Source organism: Zootoca vivipara, chromosome 10 (genome assembly GCF_963506605.1).
Source record: "Zootoca vivipara chromosome 10, rZooViv1.1, whole genome shotgun sequence".
Classification (NCBI taxonomy): Eukaryota; Metazoa; Chordata; class Lepidosauria; order Squamata; family Lacertidae; genus Zootoca; species Zootoca vivipara.
The window spans coordinates 62,088,667-62,113,967 of record NC_083285.1 but is presented as its reverse complement, the minus strand read 5'-3'; the positions used below and the strand labels follow the sequence as shown (position 1 = coordinate 62,113,967).

Below are 25,301 nucleotides of genomic sequence, written 5' to 3'. Positions count from 1 at the left end.
TTCTTTCCTTCGTTCTCTTAAATAAAGCAAATCTGTGATGTTTCTACAGAGTCTCCTTATGTCTGAATGGCAGAGTTATGCTCTTCCCAAACCCACTGACACTTCTTGAAGAAAAACAGTATTGAAGGAATATAGGATGAAGGAAGTACCCTTGGTTGGGGTCATGATCCAGCCAGTTAGGACTTCACAGTTCTACTGACTTCAACAGCAGAGATTTAAGTACATGCTCAACTCTCCCTGGGAGAGTAATAGGATACTAAAGTGCTTAACTTTGGTTGGATCAGACCTGCTGAACTTCAGACTAGTTATTCTCCCAGCTTCTAGTCTTACAATTTTTTGCAAGACAATTTATAAAGGTTTGTGGCAATAGGATTCCTACATATACTCTAAGCCTGCCTTTTATGCTCATGGCTACATATCAAATAATTTACAAAAGAAAACCTGTTAGTCTTTCAGCACTCCAAAGATTTCATTTTAAAAATGCCTTCAAATACATGGGCTTAGCTTAAAGAAATGCTTTTTCAGTTCCTAGCACTGGCATTCTAGGATACTTCTACTGTGAGTTTTGTCATTCAGAAGGAAATAACAGGTGTCCCTTTAAAAAGCTGGGGAATATCTGGTTCTGCTATTCAAGTCATCTTGTTTTTAATAGCTGGTATGGTGAAAGTACAAGGATTAAAGGAAACTAGGGAGCAGGGAGATTTGAAAAAAAGAAATGCTACTGGCTTATTCTTGATCTTTGTCACCACCCAGTGGAAATTAATCACAACTGCAAAACTGTCACAGTGGCCGGAGTGGACTACTTCAGAGTAACGACGCTACGCAGCTCTGCATTTTATTCTTTTATTGGTGCTGCGTATTTACAGTGCTCAAGTCATTGCTATTTACACGGAGCGATGTTGTCAGTCGGTTTCAGAACCTCCTAATGGCTTTTGGCGCGTCTTTCTCCAACACAAAAGCTTTGGCAGACCCATCCTCTTGCCCCTCCTCTTCCTGCGTAATTCTGGAGTTGGGGGGATGGGTCTTCCCCCCTTACTTGCCCCTTCCTGTCCCACCTGGGACCCTGGCTCCTCTACCTTGCCTGAGCCTCGGACACGACTTCCTGCTTCCCCACTGGAATCGGAACTCTCCCTGCTTTCCCCTTTGCTCGGGGACGGGCTTGAACTCAGGAGGGGAGGGACTTCGCGATATCCCCTGTCCCTCACATCCACCCCCCTCCCAAGCTCTCCTTCACCCCTCCCCAGGCAACCCCAAGTAAAACGCCGCTTGCATTGGGGCAGACTCCAGATCCCACCCCAATCTGTGCACCAGCATGGTGAATTTCGCCCAATACGCGCGAACTGTCATATTTCCTTGGCGTAAATTATGAAGTTCCTCCTTAGTCTGGTCCATATGACTATCGGACGAATACATCGTTTTCAAACCTTCTAGAAATAGTTTGACATTCTTCATGCAAGGATTCCTTGTTGCAATTAACGGTCTTAGCCACTCCCTGGCCGCCCCTGTAAGGTGCTCCACAATAAACGCTACTCTGTGCTCATCATCAGGGAACTCATCGTGGTGCAGCTCAAGAGCATACACAATCTCAGTCTCAAAGCCCTGAAACTCCTTCGGGTCTCCATTGAACTTGCTTACTAGGGTCCCGGCTCTCCTTCCTGGCAGCACTTGGACTTGGGGTGCCCCTCCCGCCTTGTTTTTCTCTGCATCCAGCTTGTTTTGGAGGTCTACCGCCACCGCCCTTAAATGCTGCTCTTTTTCCTGGAGCTCTCTCACCTGTTCCGCAAGTTGTAGCCGGTCGTCCTGGACCTTCTTAGTCTCCTCTTTAGCTGCCTTCAATTCTCCCTGCGCCTGCAGCGACAGCTGTTGCAGTTCTAGCTGGGCTTGCTCAGCGATCTGCCGCCACTTCTCCGCCTCTGACACGCTCATCCCGGCAACTCCAAAGTAGCCCAAAAATGATTAGGAGGTTGCTGTCACAGTGGCCGGAGTGGACTACTTCAGAGTAACGACGCTACGCAGCTCTGCATTTTATTCTTTTATTGGTGCTGCGTATTTACAGTGCTCAAGTCATTGCTATTTACACGGAGCGATGTTGTCAGTCGGTTTCAGAACCTCCTAATGGCTTTTGGCGCGTCTTTCTCCAACACAAAAGCTTTGGCAGACCCATCCTCTTGCCCCTCCTCTTCCTGCGTAATTCTGGAGTTGGGGGGATGGGTCTTCCCCCCTTACTTGCCCCTTCCTGTCCCACCTGGGACCCTGGCTCCTCTACCTTGCCTGAGCCTCGGACACGACTTCCTGCTTCCCCACTGGAATCGGAACTCTCCCTGCTTTCCCCTTTGCTCGGGGACGGGCTTGAACTCAGGAGGGGAGGGACTTCGCGATATCCCCTGTCCCTCACAAAAACCTTCCAGGTTAATTGTCCCTAGATGCAGTAACAGCCAATTACACTGAAACTGAATGCCACACAGAGTCAGAGTAACCGGTTTTGGACCGTCATTTCAGCTCAAGAATGTGCATGTCTTGAGAGTCCTCACAGAGCTTAAAGGGGAGGCAATCACAGGGAAACATGTTACAAGATTGATGGGATTGTGGTCTTCCAAATCAGTAGCTTATTTGCTACTGAGATGCCAGGAACAACATTTGACATTTTCCCACTGCACAACAGTGATATAGAAGGGGAAGCACAAAAACACGTAACATTGTGGCATGATGACAAAGCAAGATCTAGCAGATTTGTGGGGCGAAGGAGCAAAACCAGGTGTGCGGCTGAAGCTATTTTTCAGAAGCAACTATGTGTTCAGGGTGACATTTAGATCTGTCCTTCACCACAGTTCCCTTCCTCATTTCTGGATCATCATGATAAATAAAGGGACATGCAAATCCCAGCAATTTTCAGAACACTGAAGAATTGGCTTAACACATTTTAGTTCTGCACTCAAGTTTGGGGTGCTAATTGTATAAACTCACTTTGGAGACTCTTACATAGATTAAGAGGAAGACAATTAAAAGCAGGAAAAAAATCAACAGGCTGCTTGTCCCTGGGCTACTGAAATAAAAGCCCCAGGAAACGCATCACGGTCCTCTGATGAAGACAACAATTTCAAGCCGTGCTAGATTTTACCAAGTCTAAGTGGATATTCAGAAGAGGCACAAGCAGAGTTAGTGGCACCGCTTATATCCATAAGGATGTGAGGAGAGAGATTCAATGGCTCAAGCTATACTGTTCAAATCACACAGAGACAGGCAAAGTGCCGGGGGGAAACAAAGATTCCATGGCAACCTCTAACTTCAGCACATTTAGATGCACTCGAGAAATCAGTAGGAATAAAAAACATCAACAACATGGAAAAGTATCGGGAGAGTTAGTTGGTTAATGAAGTGGAGTGCAAAGGAAAAATAAAACAGATACGTGTGAGTCCTCCAAACGTATAAATGAAAAATTCCATATTCATCTGGAAAAAGAAAAATACAAAAAAGTGACATTACAGGAGCTGTAGAAGAGAAAGTACGCTGCACTGATCCTTTTACAACATTGTTCCTTTATTATTATTATTTTATAGATGCCAGAAAGGGAAAAACCGATAAGACATTAGCTAAAACAGAGGTCTGAACTGAGAAGAAGCTGATAAAGTTAGGAGCCAAACTCTTAAATTCCTGTGAAGAATGAAAAGCAATGTGGTCTACTGAAGGAGAAAGAGACAAAAAAGAGAACGCAAAACAGAAAGTTTAAGGAGAAATGCATAGACTTTTATTTAGGTACATGGGAAGCTGCTGCATACTGAGTCAAGCCATTGTGTCCATCTAGCTCAGTAGTGTCCACCCTGACAGGCAACAGCTCTCCGGTGTGTCAGACAGAGGACATTCCCAGCTAAGCCTAGAGATGCTGGGGATTGAACCTACCAGTATATGCAAAGCAGGTGTTCTATGAGTGAGCTACAACCCTTATTTATTTATTTATTTATTTATTTATTTATTTATTTATTCATAGCATGGGAACGCTGCCCTATCAATTATATTCCCTGAGATAGAGATCCAACATCCAGGCAGCTACAGTGGTAAGGCAACAGGGAACTTTCCTAATTCACACAAGGAGATCCCCTGCCCACATTGCCCCCTCCCTTCTCGGTCTTCTGCTACTTGGAAAGATCTTTTTATTCTAAACATGGAAGTCATGTTAGTTTGTTTTCGCTCCATACATCTATATAATTTTAGCATTGAGCTGTGAACTAAATGAGATGTAAGAACATTCGGAGAGCCCAAGTCCTGTCTGGCCCTGCATCCCGTTTCCCACACTGGCCAACCAGAAGCCTGTGGGACGTCAACAAGCAGGACATGAGCGCAATGGCCCTCGGCTGCAGCTGTTCCTCACTGACATGTTGCCCGGAGGCACCGTGCTGCCTCTGATCTTGAAGATGGCAAAGTCCTCGTGACGAGTAGCCACTGACAGCCCTCACTTCCACAGACTTGTCCCGTCCTCTTTTAAATCCATCTGAATTGGTGACCAACAGCACACGCCTTGGTACCGGTAGTGGTTTCTGCAGTTTAAACCACACACTGTCTGCTCCGTGCAAAGTGAGGATGTGCAATGCTCCCTCTGCCCTCCACTCGCCCACATAAAGAGGCTGGGCTGGCCAGCTGCCCACAAAAGGCAGGAAGCATCTCCAGGGAGTGGGGGTGGTGGTGGTATCAGTTAGCCCCATAACTCCCTAGTTCCCTGTCCTTTGCTCATGTGCATGCATTAAGTACATTGTCTGCCAGAGAGGTTAGCAGCATCACTTAGCAGCAAGCACATATGGCTTTCTGGTGGAAAGGACACCTGGCAACATAAAAACCCCACTTCCCCCAAGTTCTCACTTGCCCTGCAGTTTGCAGAGTGGTGATGGTGGAGGAGCTGGTGGTTGATAGGGATTTGTAAGCAAACAAAGCCCCTATTTGTTGACCCTGGCTAGAGGGAGGCAAATGTCCCAAGTAGGCATTCTGAAAGAAGGCTGCACACTTAACTCCCCTTCTTAATGGAAAGGCAGTGGGCGCACAATCTTTCCCCAACCCGGTAGCCTCCAGATATTCGGGACTACAATTCCCATCAGCCCCACTGGCTCAGACTGATGGGAGTTGTAATGCAGACTATCTGGAGGTAACCAGACTTGGGAAGGCTGGTGCTGCACATGGAGGCACAACAGACCCTTTGTTCACATCAACAAGTTAGGATTGCCAGTCATCTTTCAGAGTCAAACTGGGTTAATGGGGACATGGACAGTTAACGAAATAATGTCTCTCCAGCACCATTCACGGCTTCTACTTTCTGAAGGAGATGGTGCCTACTTGTGTAACGGGCAACTTTTTTTGTTGTTGTTGTTCAGAAGCTCTTAATGCATGTTAAGTTCTAAGGAAATGCAGAGGCCTTATCAGGGGCACTGGGGAAGGAGTCAGAAAGTTTGTGGAAAATTCACAAATGAGCTAAAATTAAAGAGCCTTCTGAGGTCCTTGATCTGTGAAAAATAACCAGAGACCCACTAGATGTGATAAAAGGATCCTGGGAGAGAAGAAGCACTGGAAGGCTTCCTGGCGTTTCCTTTACTGCCTGATACATTTCAGACAGAAGGAAAAGGCTGTGATCGGGCAATTTATGAAGTTCTGTACCCTTTCTTCTTCCTCCATCTGCTCCACAGAAGACATTCTGTGCTTGATTGGAAGGACCACCAGGCTCTAGAAGATCTTCCTTTTGCAAAACAGTCTTTTCTTGGCATATTACAGTTTTCCTGGGGTAGAATGGGGTGTGAAGGAACTATATCTGGCCATGGTCCTGGAACACAAATGCTTAAACTGAGCAATTAAGTGTTTTTCGACCATGTCTGAAGGAAAGAAAAAGCCCAAAGCAAACTGGTAATCCGCACAAGCCTTAAGATTGCCCAGTCCATCTCATTCTGAAGGAGAGTTTGGAAAAAAAACAGGGAAGAGTACACCCTACAAATTCCCTTCCAGATGGACTGCTATGTTTTCAATGCTGTGCAAAGTTATGTCTTTGACAACAGACCAAAGTCTGCCCAAACAGCTCTGGAAAGCTCTTAGCACCCTAAACAAGGCTTGCCAGATGGAGAATTCCACTAAGCCTAATTAGTGCTCGGATGTTCCCAGAAGGGAGGGACCTAAATTAGCAGTATGGCTAGAATTGCAAGCTGCCAATAACTATTTCACTATTACAGGGGAAAGGAATTAGTATAGGATCTGCTTTGCATATGCAGGAGATCCACGGTTCAATTCCTGGCACCTCCAGTTAGAGCCGAGGGAAACCATGGAGAGCTGCTGCCAGTCAGTGCAAGCAATACTGCGCTAGATGGTCTGACTTGGTGGCATAAGGCAACTGCAGCTTAGGGCACAAGTATGAAGCAGAAGATGGCATTCCTCACCAGTTGTAATCTTAAAGCACAAGCCTATTTATCTTTACTCTGGGAGTAAGTTCCGAAGTGTTCACTGCAGCCTAAAAGGATTAAGTTGAAGGTGCATATTCCACTCTAGCACAACCTGCATAACAGGGATGTTGTGAGGATGCCACCCTGAGCACTAGAGCACAGAGGAGGAACCTATAACCTGCCACATCTTGCTGGTCTAGCAATTAACTTCCATCAGCTCCAGCCAGCAAGTGCCCATTGTCAGAGACAATGTAAGCCGGAGGCTCTCCTGAAAACTGGCAATGAAAACTTGGCAATGAAAACTTTGGAGTTCTCATGAATGGTACTATAAGTAGTAGTTTGTGTTTTCTGCTTGTGCTACCTTTTCCTATAAGCTTTCTATGGAAAATCCAGAAGTTTATATTTAAACTCTGGGAAAGGTTTATCTCACTAACTCTCCCAGCTGGTCAGAAGGGAGTTTCCATCCCCCGCCTCGTTCTAGCTGCCCTAGCCTTTTTGTACTCATTTGACTTCACTTTTATCCTGCCCTTCCTCCTAACAACTCAAGGAAGCTCATGGGGTTTCCCCCCATCCCTACATTTTATCAACAGAACAACACTGTGAAGTAGGCTGGGCTGAGAGAGGAGAGAGCAGCTGGCTCAAGGTCACATGCAGAAAAGAAGCTGAGTGTCGTCTCTTTTCCTGCCAAGCAAACAAGGATAAACTCCGGGATCCAAATCCGGAACCTCCTTTTCACCCCACCATTCAATAGCCTGTAAGGAATTCGGACACAGCACACGAGGCAAACATCCCTGTCCATCTCAGCTTCCAAGTTCTACAAGGCAGCTTTCATTTCAACTTGCAATGTCATGCCCTAGACCAGGCATCCCCAAACTGCGGCCCTCCAGATGTTTTGGCCTACAACTCCCATGATCCTTAGCTAACAGGACCAGTGGTCAGGGAAGATGGGAATTGTCCAGTCCAAAACATCTGGAGGGCCGAAGTTTGGGGATGCCTGCCCTAGACACTGCAATCTGTCCATGATGGGAATGAAATAACCAAGGGTTATATCTGGACATTGTGGGTCTACTTTGGAAGCAATGCAGAGCAAAATGATTTATTCCAAAGCCAAAAAGTGACCTTGCCCCAATGATTCCTTATGCCTTTCTCTATTTTGGTGCTGCTTCTCTGTATTGATGTATCCCTGTTATTCTCCCTCCCAAATTGGCTGACCTTGAGGTGGAGGTGCAAGAAGGAAGCCTTAGTTGGCAGCCATTGCCCTTCATTGAGCTCACAGGAGACAGGATCAACCCTGTGCTTGCATGGGGAGGAAGCTGCCTGCCCCCTGCCACAATTGCAGAACTAGAGACAGACGAGGCATGCAAGAGTGAGGTAATGTCTAGAAGATGCTGAGAGCGAGGTTGGTGACAGATAGCATCGCCTGGAGATAGTGATTAGAAAAACAAGAATTGAACACGGAGTGGGGAGATAAAACTCAAGGGCTGATGAAATTCAGATGAAGAACAAATGAGGCATCCATTTTCTTAGCTAAACAGGAACTGAAAACAAATCTGACAGATTTTCTGGGATGAGGGCAAGAGGTATTTTGTGGGTACTTATGGAGAAAGAAAATCCCTATTTGGGGGTTGAAGAAATACCCCACCCCCCGGCGGCCCCAAGTGGAATGCCCATGCATGGGCATCCATCCCTGAGGCCCAAAGTGAGGGGAGACAGTATGGATGTCTATCAATAGAAGAGCCACCATTATATCCACAGAAAAATAATGGGGAATCAGAATCCTTCATGCCTTGGGGGAATGTCCTTGGAAGCAGAGAGCAGTACAACGTCGGTGCTATCCTTCACCCGCTGGGACCAGAACTTCCTCCGCATTCCTCTTCTCTAGCCAATCCCTGCTGCTAAGCTGTGAGCTGGAGACTGAGCCCCAGCCCCCCCAAGATGACGAGCAGGGCTGGGCTTCGCAGGAAGTGGAGGAGCCCCAACACCCATTTTCCTCCATGGAAGCCAGCACTCTGTAGGTGCCTCGGGCAGCACCTGTATTCAACAATCTCATAAGTGAGGGGAGGAAGGCGAGGTTGAGGGGTGGAAAACTGGTGGAAGGGCAAAGACTTTCTCCTGCCCAAATTTCTTACAAACCTCAGTTTGCAACAGGTTTAAATTATAGTACTCAATATTTTCAGTAGTGCTTGCAATAACTCCATTCAAAGCCTCTGTCCAGGGCTGTCAGTTTCCACTCCTCCCCCCCCCCTTCCTGTCCAGGCTACTATTGCCCTAGCAGAGAGAAAAATAAGGCAAAAGCCACAGCGATCAGAAAATGGTATCCTTGCACATAATGCCAGGCGGTTAAAAGAAATTGAAGTTGGGACAAATAGAGAACTTTCAGAATAAAAAAGAGGGTTTTGAAAAATGGGTCGCATAAGGTTCAAAACTGGGACATGCCTAAAATGATGTGCAGCTTTGAGGACACCACATGTTCGGAGTGTGAATTGACTAATTACTTTGGAAAGAGATATTGGGATTGTAGTCAAATTTTCACTGGAAGAATTAATACTGTACTTAGCTTTGACTGAAATAAATATGGAGTGTTAGGAATACTTAGGAAAGGGGCTGAAAACAGAGCAGCCCATAGCAATGGTGATCTACAGTCTCATTGTTCAGAATGTTAATAGAATTGTGGAATTGGAAGGGACCCCGAGGGTCATCTAGTCCAACCCCTGCAATGTTAAGAACATTAAAAGCCTGACAGTTTCAACATACATCCCCTACGATTTCCTCCCCATCTTCCTAAGGAAGAGCTAGTGCCTGACTTTTCTGCTCACTCTCTTATGTTACACTACACTGGCAGAAATCCTGAAGGACCCTCTCAATAGTGAAGGGTAAAATTCAATTTCCTTTCTCAGCTCACAAAAAACCCACTTATCCATTAAACACCACAGACATTCTTATGAATGCTGGGTGTGGGAAGCAAACAGTCCAGGAAACCTCCCTCCCGGCCCTCCCCTCTTTCTGCAATGATTGATAGGTCCAGAGAAGAGCATCTCTGATCCGTTGTTCACACTCAGAGGCGAAAATTGTTTTCTGGAGCCGCATGCTAAGGCATGAACACGAGACCAGCATTTTAACCATGTTGCCTTCCTACGAACTAAAAGGCCGCAAGTTTACCTCCTGTGCTCTCCGGGATGGGACAGTGAGCCTGACCCACATGTACCTTTCTGCAGAATGGATTGCTTGTAAAATGCATCTGTTCATCCAAACACTGATCTCCCGACCCGGGTCAGGCACTGCCTTCAGGATGCGCAGTACTTGGCCAACTTCCTGCTGTGGGCATAGCTGTGCATCAGGAGAACAATGGTACCTGCTCCTTGCAGGGATTTTTGTTGCACTTCTAGATTAGAAGCATGATAGAAGTGGGCATACCTTTGGGGGGAAATGATCAGGATTTCCAGCAACGGGATACCAAATTGTGGATTTCCTGCACTGTGCCATAGTTATGCAGCTCCATTCGAGTGCCAAAAGCTGGGTAGACCCACGAACCAACAAAAACGGGCTGCTTGCTTCCCAAGCAGCGGCTGTGTCTTGAGTTACTTACCTGCTGCTGGCAGGTCCAACTTGGCTCGTTTCAGCTCCGCCATGGAACTCTGGAGCTGATCTACTACAAAGTCATCTTCAAAGAAGAAATCTTTGGCGAGGGTCTCCTGAAGAAATTGCACGAGTTCTTCCATTTGCAATTTCATCAGGTGTTCTAGGTTGGGAGGGGGGAGAAGAGTACGACATCAGAGAGAAGACTAAAACGTAGCCACATTTGCTTTCTCTATCGAAACAGAACTTTCTCTCCATCAATTCATATCTATTAATTAAACAAGCACCTAGCGTAATCATAGAACTTTACAGAAACATAAGGCTGCCATATATCAAGCCTCCTCCCCTTCCAGTTGGAGAACAGCCTTTACCAAAGGTGTCATGGGTTTTGAAGACACTCAAACTCAGGACGCAAGGGAGAAACGTGCTAAGAGGAAGGCACGCTTAGCAAATCTACACCGTGATCAACTCCTGCCCGGAAACCAATGTCCCCACTGTGGAAGGACGTGTGGATCCAGAATTGGCTTCCACAGTCACTTACAGACTAATTGTTAAAACCATGTTTATGGAAGATAATCTTACTCGGCTATGAGTGATTGCCAAAGAAGATATATCAAGCCAATCCCCTAACACTGCTCTCTCTAACAACAAGCACAGGTGGTATGTGCAGACAGAAATGGGGGCAGATCACAGGGTACTGAAAATCAAGAGGGAGGCATAAGCATGGAAGTAGCCCTGGAAAGTGGCGCTGTTGTTGCGAGTGAGTATTGTGCCCTTATGCTTTCCTGTTAGCCCCTCCATTTATTTAAACCAGTTCAGTCCTGCCTCTCTCAGAGACTGAAACAGGTTGCAGAAACAGTCTGACAAAAATAGCCCCCCTAAAACGGCAGCATATCAACGAATACTCAACATAACTGAAACATTGTAGTCACAGCGATAAGAAGCACCAGGAACATCAGCCAACAAAGGCTTGCCTTTAAAAGGTGGGCTTCACAGAGTCTCCTAAAGTCAACAAGGAGGCCCAGCAAAGCACCTACAGAGAATACTCTTTTCAAAGCCTTGGGGCTGTCACCAAAAAGACTCTGCTCATTGCTGTGATTTAATCTCCTCAGGAAATTGTACTTTTGAGTAGAGCCCTTCTGACCAGCGTCTATATTCCTGTTGGCTGGGAAGTATAACGTGCCACCAGATTTATTGTGCATATTGTGGCCACATCTTTTGCAACCTATTTCTAGTCATTAGAATCTTCCCAACGGTGAAGCTGCAGTGGCTTTGGAGACAGTGTGAAATCAGCACCCACAAGATCTCTCTCCCCAGAAGTGCAGGGGGTGGGGGGAGAACATCAATGGCTTGGTAGGTTTGTAAGTCACTGTGGGTTGCCCGGGGCAAGATAAAGTGATGAACAAATATAAGAAATAAATAAATAGTACTGAGAAATACCCAACTGGAGCAAAGTGTTTGGTTTTTAATTCATTTATTTTATTCACAAGTGCCTGTCCATGCCATATGGCGAGTTTAGAGTTTAAAGCCAGGACAGAGATCTTACTTCTGTGCAGTTTCAAAATGGTATAAGACATCGCAGTGAGAACCCGTTCTCCTTCAAGTATGTAGATATCCCAGATCCTGAGGGTTAACGTAAAGGGAGTCTGCAATGAGAGAAGCCACGGGAGGCATCAGAAAAATAACAGATTTGCTGTAAAAATGTGTTTTTGGGATGATTTGGGGGTGGGGAAGACATCAAACAAAAGGCACTCACACGGTCAAGGAAACACTGGAAAAACCATTTCATTGTGTAAAACGTAGTGTTGACTTCCTGGGAGTCCTGCCAAGAAAAAGCAGTTTTATGAACTTCAGATATGAACAGAGCATCACGCCAAGTGGCCAAGTGGTTAGTATTATTGAATTTATATATTGCTGCCGATTAAAAAATATTCCCTACAAACAAGGTAAAAAAATTAAAACAAACAAACTATAATAATTAAAAGAAAAAAAGACAGCACATAGAAAAACAGATTTTCCTTGCTAAGCACACAGCATAAACACTGGCAACTAAGGCAGCATGAACTTCTGGACTGCAAACCCAAAGTGAAATGGGCAAAGTATCTTCAGCCTGAAACCTGACTGCTTTCCTATGCATTCTGTCTTCCCCTCCGTGGACAAAAGAAATCCAAAGAGGTTAAACATTGAAGAGGGTGATTGTGAAGAATGCAGGGTTTGGGTCATGTGTACTTTTAAAAATACCTCTCCCTGTACGATCACTTTGGTTTTCTGGGGAGAGCTTAGAAGAAAGGTTCCTGTAGCACAGTTAAAATGTGTGCCTAGGCTTTCTCTACTTACTGCAATGCTCCCACTTTCTGGAATATGATTCCATAGGCGAGACTGCCTTACTGTAAAGCTTCAGGGTTGCATATAAGCAGTCATTTAGGCGTGAAGCCTGATCCACCTGGCATAAGGAGAGAAAACCTCTTGTAGCCATACCCCTTTATGAAAAGTTAGATCCAGCTCACCAACTTTGGCCATCCTTCTCCTCTAAAGAAAGGGATGAAGGAATACGGCATACCTGAGCATGTACAGAATGCCTTTCATGCAGAGGCAGCATAGCAAGTAGCTACACACACACACACACACACACACACACACACACACACAAACGATGGCAAATGAGGAACCAAGCCCTGGACATAACTCCCTTCATTCTCTGGAGCCAATTCCCCTTTCCCAGACCCTGTCATTCTTGCCCATAGTTTAGTCAGAGCAGCCCGGTGCACCCCATGTTTTCAACTACAACTACCATCAACCCCCTATCACTGGCTATGCTGGCTAGGGTTGATGGGAGACGTAGTCCAAAACTTTTGGTGGGTCTGAGAAGGCTGAGCCAAGGGGTGTGTGCCAGCTTCCCCTAACCACATATCTCATTAACAGGACTTAGAAATTGTGGTTTGAAAGTTGGGTTTGTATGATGTGCTTCTGCAGGGCGGGTTTCTGCTGCTGTTTGTAAGTGCAGCTCTTGGGAAGCTGTGGAAATTGCTTGAAGCTGTTCAGAAAGCCCAGTGTGCTCAAACGCAGCAGGGTGCAACAGAGGCTTGCCCTTGCCAACCCTTCTTCCTGCTGAGATCAAATGGGCAGAGGCGGAAGTGGCAGCTGCATGATCTAATTGCATGGAGCTCCTGGGACACCGAGAAGCATGAATGGAACAGCACACTAGCCTGGGAATAAGGTGCGGTGGGAGAAAGTAGCAGACACCATGGAGAAGGCAGTAACTCTGCCCTACAAGGGTTTGGTACGTGGCTCTGTCTCTACACAACAGCTCTACAAATGAGTGTCCCTTCACCGTAGCATCCCAACAGTAAAAGAGGCTCCACTGGGATTTATTAGCCTGACAGAGAGACTTGAGGAGCTGTTAAGAATCTAAATAAACACACTCAACTTTTGACTCTCCAAATTTAAAAAAGTGGTTGCGCCTCCCTAGCTTTACAGATTTAGCAGCTTGCTGTTCACTTTCATTTATTAGAAGGAGCCTCCCTGAACCTTTAGGCACCCAGACGAGGAAGCCTACTGACTCAAGGCAAGATGCACTTGATGTTTCCTCCCCTGGAAGGCAAACTCCTCCTAAATTAAAGCAATAAGCAGCAACGACTTACAGTCCAAACTCTGTATGAACTCTGCTGTGAAAATTAAAACCACAATTTACAGCCTAGAGGTAAGCATGAAAGTGATTTCTGTTTTCACCAGCCAGTAGATTTAAATAATCCTTTTTAAAACTCTCCCTTACCCATGAACAGATTTTGGAAAACCAGTATGGCATACATGAGGCAACTCACTACATTTAGAACATTTGCTGCAGACATCAAAGATTAAAGACTGGGAATGAAGTCCATCTGCATTCAGCAGGAACTCTCCTTTCTTATAAATGTGCTCAAGTCCACAACCTAAGGCTCCTGTTGATCCTGTCTCCAGCAATTTTAGATCTGATCAGAGAGTTAATATCAAACACCCTGAAAAAGAAACTAAATGTACTATACTTTCTAGCAGGAATGTGCTTCATGTTTCATAACCTTCCAGCACAATGGACAAAAATATATATGAAAGGCTGGAAGCTTTTATGCATTTGGAAATACAGTATAGTGAGTCCTCACTTAAATAAAAAGTACTTTGTGCATGAATGTGCACAGAAGTAGAGACCTTTATATAAAGGGCGCATCCAGCCTGGTTCACCATTACATCTCCTCCTTTCTCTGCACTGAAATAGTATTATATCTATCTATCTATCATCTATCTCAAACTACAATTCCTGCATTATCTACCTACCTACCTACCTACCTACCTACCTACCTACCTACCTACCTATATCTATAGATGTGGAAATACCACCACCAATTTGTTTTTGACACCTGTTAATGCATAAAAGTGCTATATTCATCCTGATCAAGCTATAGAAGATAATTACTGGTTACTGTTTGATGACCATCTGTCATGGATGCTTTAGCTAAGTCTCCCACATTGCAAGGAGTTGGACTAGATGATGCCTGGAGGTCCCTTTCAACTCTACAATTCTATGATTCTTTGTTTCTTTATATGCATATTTCCCTTTTTAAAAAACTTGTTTATATGTTGGGTTCATAAAGTTGGATGAATAGCTATGGCAGGCATTATCAAGTTTCCCTTCCTGTATCTTTCTGAGAATTTTGAATGCACATGCTTGGGATGTCACAATGAAAAGTTTTGAAAATAAAAAATAAAACAAGTTAAAACTCTGATAGGTTTCTTGGTGAAAATATAGTGAGGTTCAGATGTAGCACTGCTCGATCTCCTAACCAGCGCTAGGAGATGGTGAGTGCAATCGCTACAAATATCAATACAAATATACCCCTTTATGAAGACATTCAGTTTACCAACCCCCTTTTAGTTCTTGAGCAAACTCTGGTTAGCATTATTGATGTTATCACTAAGCATAGTTGGGCCAAACTGGAATTTGAAAGCCTGCTTCTAAGATGGACTGCAAACAGTGGTTTGACAAGAGCTAGGATGATAGAGGTTAACATTGGTGCAGATGTAACACATACTACTGATAACTCTGAAATAGAAAGAGTGTGGGGGTGGGAACCCCCTTGGCATGGGAGGGGGAATATGGGAGTCCATGGAGTACTCTAAACTTCCTATCTTTGCTGTACTTTCCCATTAAAAAGCATAGGACATGAGTGGGGAATTTGTGGCTCTACAGATGTTGATGGATCCAAAGGTTGCCATGCGTCCGGGATTGCCATAGCTGGAATAGTGCAGTCGAAAGCAATGTCCGAGCGGAAATCGCAAAAATGTCTGGGAAAATCCGGGTGTATGGCAACTCATGTTGGCAGTATCATTTTTGGCAATATTCCTTAAAATTAGTTTTAAAACTTCTTTTTTGTGTTTGCCAAAAAAGCTAAACTACTTCTGTGTCTGGATTTTCACAAATATACCAACCCTATGGACCCCAACTTGCTTCTCCCCCAGCCAAGATGGCTACTAGTGAATAGAGATGTTGGGGGTTTGTTTCCCCATCCCTGGCTTGAGAAGCCCCACCCCTTGCTTTTCTGGACTATATACTATTATCACATATTGTTTATATGGAATTAACCAACCTAAAATATTTATAATCTACATATCATTACAGACTTAGTTAGACTCATACCACAGCACAACGACCCCCAGATATTTGCACACACACTGCCCATGTTTCGCATGGAGAAGGTTCCAAGTTCAATCCCTTGTATCACTTTAAAAGTATTTCAGGTTAAACCGGCTTTCAGTGGCAGGACTGGGAAAGATCTCAGTCTGTGACAGAACCACTGTTCAGCAAAGTACATACAGAAAACAGCAACAGAACAATGGCCTGATTTGGCATAAAGTAGTTCCATAAATTCCCTACACACCAGCATCAGCAGGCTAGGGAAGAATTAAATATCATATTGGACCTTTTGCTGATGGGTTGCCCTTTATGTACTGCATATTCTGATGGCATTTACTTACAAAATGCTGCTTAAGCTTAGACAAAAATTTCTTCATTATTTTCTCGTGATGCTCTTGAAATCTCAACAGCTTGGGAAAACCCGGAATATAAAAACCTAAAAGGTTGGGGTGATGAGGGGAAGAGATAACAAGAGAGAATAAAAACGTATTAAACGCTAACAAGTTCCCACATTAAAAAAATGTTCACAGGTTTAGGTGTTGCAGTGAAATACTTCTGATGGAGGCAGAAATCACTTAAACATTAAAATACAATGCAATGCCTTGTGGATGTACTCATTGTGACGTAACCATAGATGACCAAGAGCCCATTTCATCAGATGCATGAAAGTTTGTAAGGCGTACAGAAAAGGAAGCAGACTTTGCACAGGGGCTTTGAGATGCAATACCAAAAGTGTGATTTGGCATTACAAACCTGGACTGATGCACTCCCTTTCCCCCTGACATGCAAAGGTTAGAAGCTCCCAACTGCAGTTTGCAGCAAATCATTGTTTGCTGTTGGGTAAATCCATGGCAGCTATGGGAGGCAGAAACACATAGGCCTGGGTCTGTTCCTGTAATATCAAACCATGTTCTGATGCTGTACTTCAGGGGTGTCCAACTTCCAAGAGACTGTGATCTACTCCTCCCACTAGAAATAAACTGGCAGTGATCTACCCATTGGATTAACCAAAGTTGTTGAGCTTTTTGGGGGGAGACTTCACCAAAGTTGTTGAGCTTGAATAGCTGCACACAGCAGGCAAATAAGTAGAAGGTGTGAACCAATCCGATTAAGAAGGAGACAGACTAAGGATGGGGAATTTATGGCACCCCAGATGACATTGTAGTAAACTCTCATCATCCCTGATCATTGGCCATGGTGACTAGGGCTGATAGCAGTTGTAGCCTAATATCTAGAAGGCCATGGTTCTCCCATCCAAGGACTGATTCATGTCCTGTTCACAACTGTGGGTAGATGGTGCAAGTAAACACAACTCAATGTTGCCAACAATGAGCGAGAGACTGAATTAAGAGTTGCTGAGCATTTGAGATTGCCATGATCTTATGTTACTGATTATTAAGTTTATTTATATGCTGCTTTCCCATAATCATGTTTAAAGCATCACCATGCCCTTTTTCCTAAATGCAAAAACTGCTTGTCCCAGGTTGAAAATGGCCAGGGAAGAATGCTGCCCCACAGGGTAAATTCCTGCTCTGAGTATGCGGACACTGGGAATTTAATTCCACTCCCGATTTCCAGCTGCAATAATGGATTCAAATGAGGGCAAAACTTTCTGTGCAGCCAGCTCCATGCCGACAGAAAGCAGGTCATAGTCCTTGCACATCCTCACAAATGACTTCAAAAGAGCATTTTAAGAGGCCTATCATAGACTGTAGAAAAATTCTTGGTTAAAAAACAACACATTTTCTAAGATTTTTTGAGCACATTAATAGCCAAAAGGCCCAGCTTGCTGTACTCCAAATCCAGTCCAGACTTCATAATAATAATTTAAAAATCAGATGAGAATTAAACAGTGCTTTGCAACAAGATTTGGGTGGCATACCATGCATAGCATGCTTGGGTCCTGAGAAGAGTTTCACCAGGGCCCAGAAGGCATCTTCTTCATTCATATACATAAGAAGTAAAGCTGTGATGTGGCTCATTCCCTGACAATATCCAACTTCCTAGGAGAAGAAAAGGTAGACAAACGTTTAGGAATTTGCAAACAGCAACAAAACCCAACAAAAACACGCTACAAATTACATGGTCAATCTGATTCTTGTGGCATGAATAGGAAGCCGTTAGGGACAGAAGAACTCTAGCCCTGTGGATCACTTGAAAAGTGTGGCAGAACAAGTGGTGGTCTTGCTGAGGGCCTCATTCTGTTGTGGACCATCTTCCTGGAGCCACAGGCCAGTGGGTCAGATGCAGAGCAATGGATGCAACCATGCGAAAGGCAGGGGTTTCTACACCCGCACATTCACAAGCCCTTCTTCACCCTTTGTCCAGGCAAGCAAGAGGCATCGTCAACCACTGAAGGCACATTCCAGATCTGCAGTTCCACCTAGCCCCTGGCCCTTGCAACACTTTGGGCTTGTTCTCTCCTGAATCCCTTCAGACTGTAAGTGGAGGCTCGCATGGTGGAATGCTATTGTATTCAAATCTAGTCCTTGCGCACAGAAAGCTTGTATTTCGAGGAGATGCTTAGGCCACAAACGCTCTCTTTAATTCACCTTTCCTCCCTACTCTCCTTTTGAAAATGTTCACCCAGCATGAGCAAGAATTCCAGTCCCGTGTAACCTGAAAAATAACATATCTCCTTGTTTAGACTTTTATCCTACCCTATCCCAGAGGTTAAGTTTGCGTCACAATTTGCAAACTAAGAATTCTGTGGCCGCTCGGAGACCAACAGGTTTTCAGCAGCACTTAAAGTGGATGACCTCATAAAATACAATAAACCTGTTGGGCTTTATGGGGCCATCAGAGTGTTAGTTGGCTTTGCTGCAAAGATTACTCCCCTGGAATTTGAAAGCAAAACCCCAAAGGTGGAAAGGGATGCTTTACACTTTTGTGAAGAACAAAGGAGCAAGACACACAAAAAAACACCTCTTCGTTGACACCAGATTCACTGGCTCCTTATGCTCTGTTAACACTGGCTGCTCTTAATAAAATACATTATTTTATTACTGATCTTGAAAGCTTGTTTCTGATCTCCATGGTTTTAGAACAAAAAAGAAAGAAATTACTACAGCAACAAAGGTTTTGGTAGCATCTGGTCAATAATCAGAAACACCTTCTTTGAGTCACAACTTGCAGGCATCACGTTGACTACAATCTAACAACTTCATTTCTTTATCTTCCCCTTTAGAAATTCTGCTTCCGTGGCTATGGTTAGAGTGGCAATGTTCATACAACCAAATATTTGCTTAACAAGCCAATTCACACACAACCCATTTACAGCTGCATCGCTTTCTCTGTTTGTGTGAGTAGCAAAACAGACCATGAAGACACAGCTAACCACGGCTTCCTGTTACATGTGAGCTGGAAACACTGGTTAGCGTTTTCCATGCAAGCAAGGATTTAGAAACCAAGCCATGGATAAAATTTCACTTGTTTAGAAGCTATTAACTTGTTGTTCACAGATGCACACAACCTGTGCACATCCTTACTAAATCAGGATTTTATTTTTTTTAAACCCAAACATTACCTATGCAATATATCAAGAATAAGCATGTAACTGAGTGATATGAATTTAGATCAATATGCACCCACATACTATGCGACTTACCGTATTATACACAGAATATGCAGCTAAAACATGGAATAAAGCTTGCTGTCTAGAGAGAAAAGACAGAAAGCAAATTTTATAACTCGTCTTTTGTGCACACCAGTGAAATACTTAATGAATCATGGTTACAGGTAGGTAGCCGTGTTGGTCTGGATCGAAGTAAAATAAAAAAATTCCTTCAGTAGCACCTTAAAGACCAACTAAGTTTTTATTTTGGTATGAGCTTTCGTGTGCATGCACACTTCTTTAGATACACTGAAACAGAATCCACCAGACCCTTATGTATATTCAGAGGGTGGGGGTGATGGGAATGGGTGATGGGCTGATAGGAGTGGTAAACCTGTTGATGACTGTTGATGACTGTTAATGACTGTAATTGGTCTGGCCGATTAATGACTGCAATTGGTCTGGTGGATTCTGTTTCAGTGTATCTGACGAAGTGTGCATGCACACGAAAGCTCATACCAAAATAAAAACTTAGTTGGTCTTTAAGGTGCTACTGAAGGAATTTTTTTATTTTAATGAATCATGATATATAACTTCACTACCATCAGGACTTAAGAAGCACATTTTGTACATTTGTGTAACCTTTGTAAAAGGATAAATATTTGTAAAATTCTTGCACACTTTAATGCATTTGGAAACATTCGAAGGCTAACAAGCCAGTCCTCCAAAAACCTCATTTTATGTCAAGCCTAATTTCAAACCAAAAAGAGCCCCATGGCTGCCAAAGAAATGGAGGACTTCTGCAGAATGGAAGGAGTTTGTGCAATTATTATTACAATTAGGTGCGCAACAAAATGTTGCAGTGAGGAAAGCTCCTGTTCAAGTTTCTAGCTGTTCCATTACACTCCCCACCCAATTTGACTGCCTCTTTGCCCCCCCTCCCCAACAAACACACCTGCTCCATTAGCACCCCATGCCACCAGAATGTGCACTATTCAATGGCATGTTTTCAGGAGGCAGTGATCAACAGAGGGGAAATGTGCTATCAGGAGCATGTGCTTAGGCTTGGCGGCAGACTTAGCTGCAGTAGGTTGCAATGCCAAACCACGACTTGCTATTAATGCATGAAACATCTCCAGGTCACTACAAGGTGCAGAATGTTCAGGTTCAATCAAGGTGCTTTAGGCACATCTAAGGAAAAACCCCATTGTTTATCACTACCTGCTATATGAATTCTGCTCACTTCAGCAGGTGGTGTTCCGTGTGGTCAAGGCGGTGTTGACTATTCAAGAATCAGAAGCCGAATGGCATCTTGAGCATGTGAAAGTAACTCCACAATGCTTTGGTAACCAGTTATAGACAATGGGAGTTGGGTTTCTGGTTTGCACTAAAACACAAGGCGACTGTAGCACACAGGAAATTTAAGTGCATACCTTATAGCAGGAAAAAGAATATAATTCCCCTGTGTGCAATTGTGTTGTGCTGGGGGTGGGGTGGGGCAGGGGTGGGTGTCATCCAGTACAGACCCGCTTTAGAAGGATGACAAAGAATACATGGAAAGGCACTCCTGTCAGGCAGAACAAGGAGGATGTGGGATGAAACGTTTCAATCCCAACTGATTGTTGGGTTCATACAGATGTGGCATTTGGCATTTTCAAAACTGGGTAGAATCAATACTTCATTAAAGCTGATTTCACAAGTTTGAAATGAAAAGGAGCATTCAAGGGCCCTCACTGATACATGGAACACTACACTTCAATCACCAGTTTCACGGATATTAAACTAAGAATATATTATTATGTTAGGAAAGGTTCTCCTATGGGATGCCGAAAAGGATTTAGTAAGGGAAAACATATTCGGTGAGAGATTAAAACATATTCGGTGATCAAGCTTACATGAGGCATTTCCCTCCCATATGCCCAAGCTTCTTTATGTATTAAATCTGGGGAAATGCTTTAGCAACATAGGTTCTTTCTTGTTTCTCTTAAAGTGTCCTTATTTTAAAAGCTTCCAATCTCTCCAGATGATGCTCTTACCATTTTCCTTCCAAGAGCACAACCACGTGGTATAAAAATGTTTTTTATGAATAATGGACAAACATTAGAGGATGCTTGGAGCTTCAGACATCTGAATAGAGATTTCCATACATTTATCTGCAGTAGCAAAGAGACAACATGCGAAAAGCCAGGGAGGAAGGGCGGCCGCTTTTACAGTCCATCTCAATGGCCCTTCCTTCCACATTTGTCATGCTCAGGTGTCACATGAAACCCATGTTAACCTAAAACAATGAGTAATGAAGCTGATTTGCTGAAAACTAGCCATAGTTAGTAATGAATCAAAATCCCTAGTTTGGTCACAGATGCCAATTGGTTTCTGGGCCCAATTCAAAGTGCTGGTGTTGACCGATAACACTTTACACGGCTCAGGACCTCAATACCTTAAGGACCTCTCCCCATACAAACTGACCCAGACCCTGCACTTGTCGTCTGAGGCCCTTCTCTATGTCTCTCCCCCCCCCCCTCAAGAGGTTCAGAGGGTGGCAACATGAGAACGGGCCTTTTCTGTGGTGGTTCCCCATCTATGGAACGCTCTCCCCAGAGAGGCTCGCCTGGCACCATCATTACATGTCTTCAGGCATTCCTCTTTACCCAGGCCTTTGGCCATTAAATAATCTATGGCCTGTTAAAACTTTGGGGGAGGGGAGAGACAGTTGTTTTGATTATTATTTTATTATGATGCCATTATTGTGCTTTTTATTATGTTTTTATTATCATGTGCCATAAAATGTGTTAATGTTGTACACTGTAAAGCAAGCCCCAGCCAACCTGGTGCCCTCCAGATGCTTTTGACTACAACTCCCCATCAGCTGTAGCCAGCACTTGTTGGCTTGGGCTGATGGGAGTTGTAGTCCAAAAATGGGGTAGGGGGGGAGACACCAGTTTGACGAAGGCTGCAATAAAGGGAAAACGAAAGCTTTCCAATTCCTCCTCTTCCTGCCTGGGCAGAAGGGTTGGGGAGAAGAGGGGGAGCATGCCTGGTTTAGCATAAGGTCCAAATCTGGCCACTGTTTCCACAAATCAATATTGGCAAAGGAAGGCTTTTCAAAACGCCAGATCTTGGTGAGGTGTTCTGAAGGTCTGCAATACACAAGAAAAGGTGTACAATAGTAGATGTTAGCTTTACTTACTTAACTCCATATCGGTCTCTAAACATGATATGATCCCGGTATGTCCGATTTACATCAAGGTCAATCTGCCTGATATCTGGTGAGGTACCTCTTGCTTGGGTTTTTAAGGTCTTGTGGGAGGGAGGAGAAAATAATCAGCAAGTGTATGTATCACAACCTTGCAGTTCATGCGTATGTTCTAGACTGGGCATGCAACTGGGAGAATTTCTACATAGGAATGCAAACCAGTTCTCTTTCAGGAGTCCACCTGCACACCCAACCCTACGTTTGAAGTCAACTAAAGCTTCATTATGATATTTCCCTAACAGTAGATCAGTTGTTAATTCATACCTAAAGAATTCTAAGACTTTCAGCAATGGTCCATTTCCCTCTCAACAGTTTTAAGATTTTTTTTTTAATTGCCCAAGCCTCTCCTTTAAATGTAGACACTTGAGTTTTGCATGTCTTGGTGGACATTTCTTTCTTTCTTTTCCTGCACACATCACTAGATGGCATCTGTAACCTTTGAAGATAGGCCCAGTTCTCTTAAACCCTTTTTATTTGTTTTTTCCTGTAGTTAACTTATAATCTTTGTTAAGATTAGTTGTAGGCCATTTCAAATTCTTCTGAATCTTGATGAATAGTTCCATTGGATCTTAAGAAGCAACAATGAACTGAACACAGGGTGACAACCATGACCCATAACTAAGGAGAAAGGGCAGGATCTGGACAAAGTACTTCTGAGGCCAATTGATTTAAATGGGAAAGTTAAGCAAATGCTTTAAGTACTTTTAAGTTCAACCAATTTTAGTTGGAAAGATCTAACTGTGACTAGATTATAGCCTGAATCTGGATTTATACATCTATGTCATATATTCATATTACACAGAAGGCTTGCCTGGCCCAGAGATCTCACACATGAAGCAGAAGGAGATAGTACCCCTTCACCAATGTGATGAGCTCTAGATGTTTTGCACTGCAACTCTCAGCAGGAGGATACCAGGTTGGCAAGACTGGAGATAGTAGACTCCTAAGAAAGTAAGAGTGGATTGTGCCATTTCAGGCTGTAAAAAAAAATGCCATTTTTAAAATGCTAGCTTCAAATAAAATCAGGTCTGAGAAAAACAAAGTCTATTCCAACCTGCTACCTACCAGGTTGGGCTGCTATTTGCAGGAGGGCTGTGTCTGTTTGCTTTAAACATAAGGGAGGACACTCCAGTATGTGACATCTCCTGTCCCCAATCTAATCTAAAGTGGTACAGCCCATTCTACCATCCAGTATACACCTTTTTCTGTATGAAGCATGTCAGTCAAGCACATACGACTTAAAAGCTGGCAGAAGCTTGTCAGAAAGGCTTTCATGGTATTAGGGAAATGAAACTGGAGTTTGTCTTTATATATGAGGTCTATTTTTGTTACATTCAAAAGCTTGCTTTCAGCCAAGGACATGGAGTCCAAGCAGGTATGACAGAGGTCTCTGATTAGCTTTAGGCAATGCTTTTCTTGGGGGGGGGCATGGAGGATGCAGGGGTATGCATAAACCTAAACATTTTGTGAATTTAAGTTTGACCTCATTGAGGGGCAGTGTTTTAATATGAGTAGGAAAATGAGAGTACCCCTAAACCTATTTTTAAGGGGGGGAAGCCCTGGGTTTAGGCCATTGCACACTGGCTACATGCACAGGTTCAATTCCCAGCATCTGCAGGTAGCTAGTAAAGACCCCTGTCTGGAAAGCTATTGCCAGCAGTGCAGATGACACTGAGCTAGATGGATCGGTGGTCGGCCTTGAGGAAAAAACAACGCACCTCCTATGCTCCGATGGCTTCTTTTGTGTGGTGGTGATATTCTTTGTTTTTACTTTAAAGCAACCACAAAAGGATCTGCTTCTGACGGGAGTAATGGACCACTGGCATTAGGAGGAAGAGGAGTTTAACCCTTTTCCTATTCTATTTTTCCAATATAAAAAAAAGAATCCCATTCCCCAAAGATGGTATTAGGTCTGCTGGGGGGGGGTAGATTCAAGCATCTGAAACACCCCTGCATTTTTCCTCAAGGAGGGCAAAGAGCAGTTGGAATCAGAGTAGGACTTAGATTGGAATCAGCTTGGGCAGAACTTGCCCATTACCCCCCCCCCCCCATTTTTTCTTAAAAGTTGGCAGCGTGGTGGTAGAAGAACCCTGATCATAGCTCTGCTACATCACATCTGTTTCCAGCTTCAGAGAGTGGAGTGGGTGTGCATGCTTTAGCATGGGAGGAAACAGCAGAGGCAGAAAAGGTTAAACAGCTTGCTAAAGAGAAAGCGCCCAATGGTTCTAGGAACAAGACTATCCTGTTTATGAGTAGTGCAGTTGCAGGCTGAGAAATGGGGACATTTCCTGGAAAACAACTGTACGTAGTTAGGTTCCTATTAATAGGATTTAATCAGGACTTTCGAGAAAGATGCCTCTCAACTTTTGAACTGTTCTATCTAAAGGACGGCATGAGCAGCGGACATTTTAAGTGTGCTAATCAAGAGTATTTGCAAGCCATTGTTCTCTGTGTGGATTCTACGTTTTCTGAGAACTCAAATATTTGCTTCTAATAAGGAACCTGAACGCTGACACACGTTCTCCAAACAAGGATATAGAAACCAGTGCCAGAACCATGGAAATTAGTCACTGACTTCTTCCACAGTGAATGCTTTCATGAAAAGCTGATCAACCTTTTCTCCTTGGAGGCAGAGGGAATCATGAAGGCTACACATAGGTTGTCATTCTACCTGATAGTAAAGTTGGAGGTATGAAACAGATAAGAACAATCTTTATGAAAGCAGTTAGTCCTTTCTGAACTAGATTTTAATTAAATAATAATACAATTTGTTGTATTAGTCATATCATGGAACACTAAAGCACTATTGGTCTAATTTTCAAATACTTGGGCACAATGCAGTATTTC

At 43.9% G+C, this 25,301-nt stretch overlaps 1 protein-coding gene across 12 annotated transcripts in view; it reads right to left on the bottom strand.

Moving 5' to 3' along the window:
- Positions 1-25,301, bottom strand: part of USP6NL (USP6 N-terminal like) — a 144,230-nt gene that overhangs the window by 11,343 nt on the left and 107,586 nt on the right. For 11 of the 12 annotated variants that reach the window (XM_035128060.2, XM_035128063.2, XM_035128064.2 and 8 more), the window contains 7 exons: positions 22,389-22,498; positions 19,256-19,304; positions 17,531-17,651; positions 15,990-16,084; positions 11,740-11,805; positions 11,530-11,629; positions 9,994-10,146 (listed from right to left, as the gene is read on the bottom strand). In XM_035128060.2, coding sequence (XP_034983951.1) covers positions 9,994-10,146; positions 11,530-11,629; positions 11,740-11,805; positions 15,990-16,084; positions 17,531-17,651; positions 19,256-19,304; positions 22,389-22,498 — 694 coding nt within the window. Of the gene's footprint in view, positions 1-1,773; positions 3,450-9,993; positions 10,147-11,529; positions 11,630-11,739; positions 11,806-15,989; positions 16,085-17,530; positions 17,652-19,255; positions 19,305-22,388; positions 22,499-25,301 lie in introns of all 12 variants that reach the window. The other variant, XR_009558227.1, reaches the window with a different exon arrangement.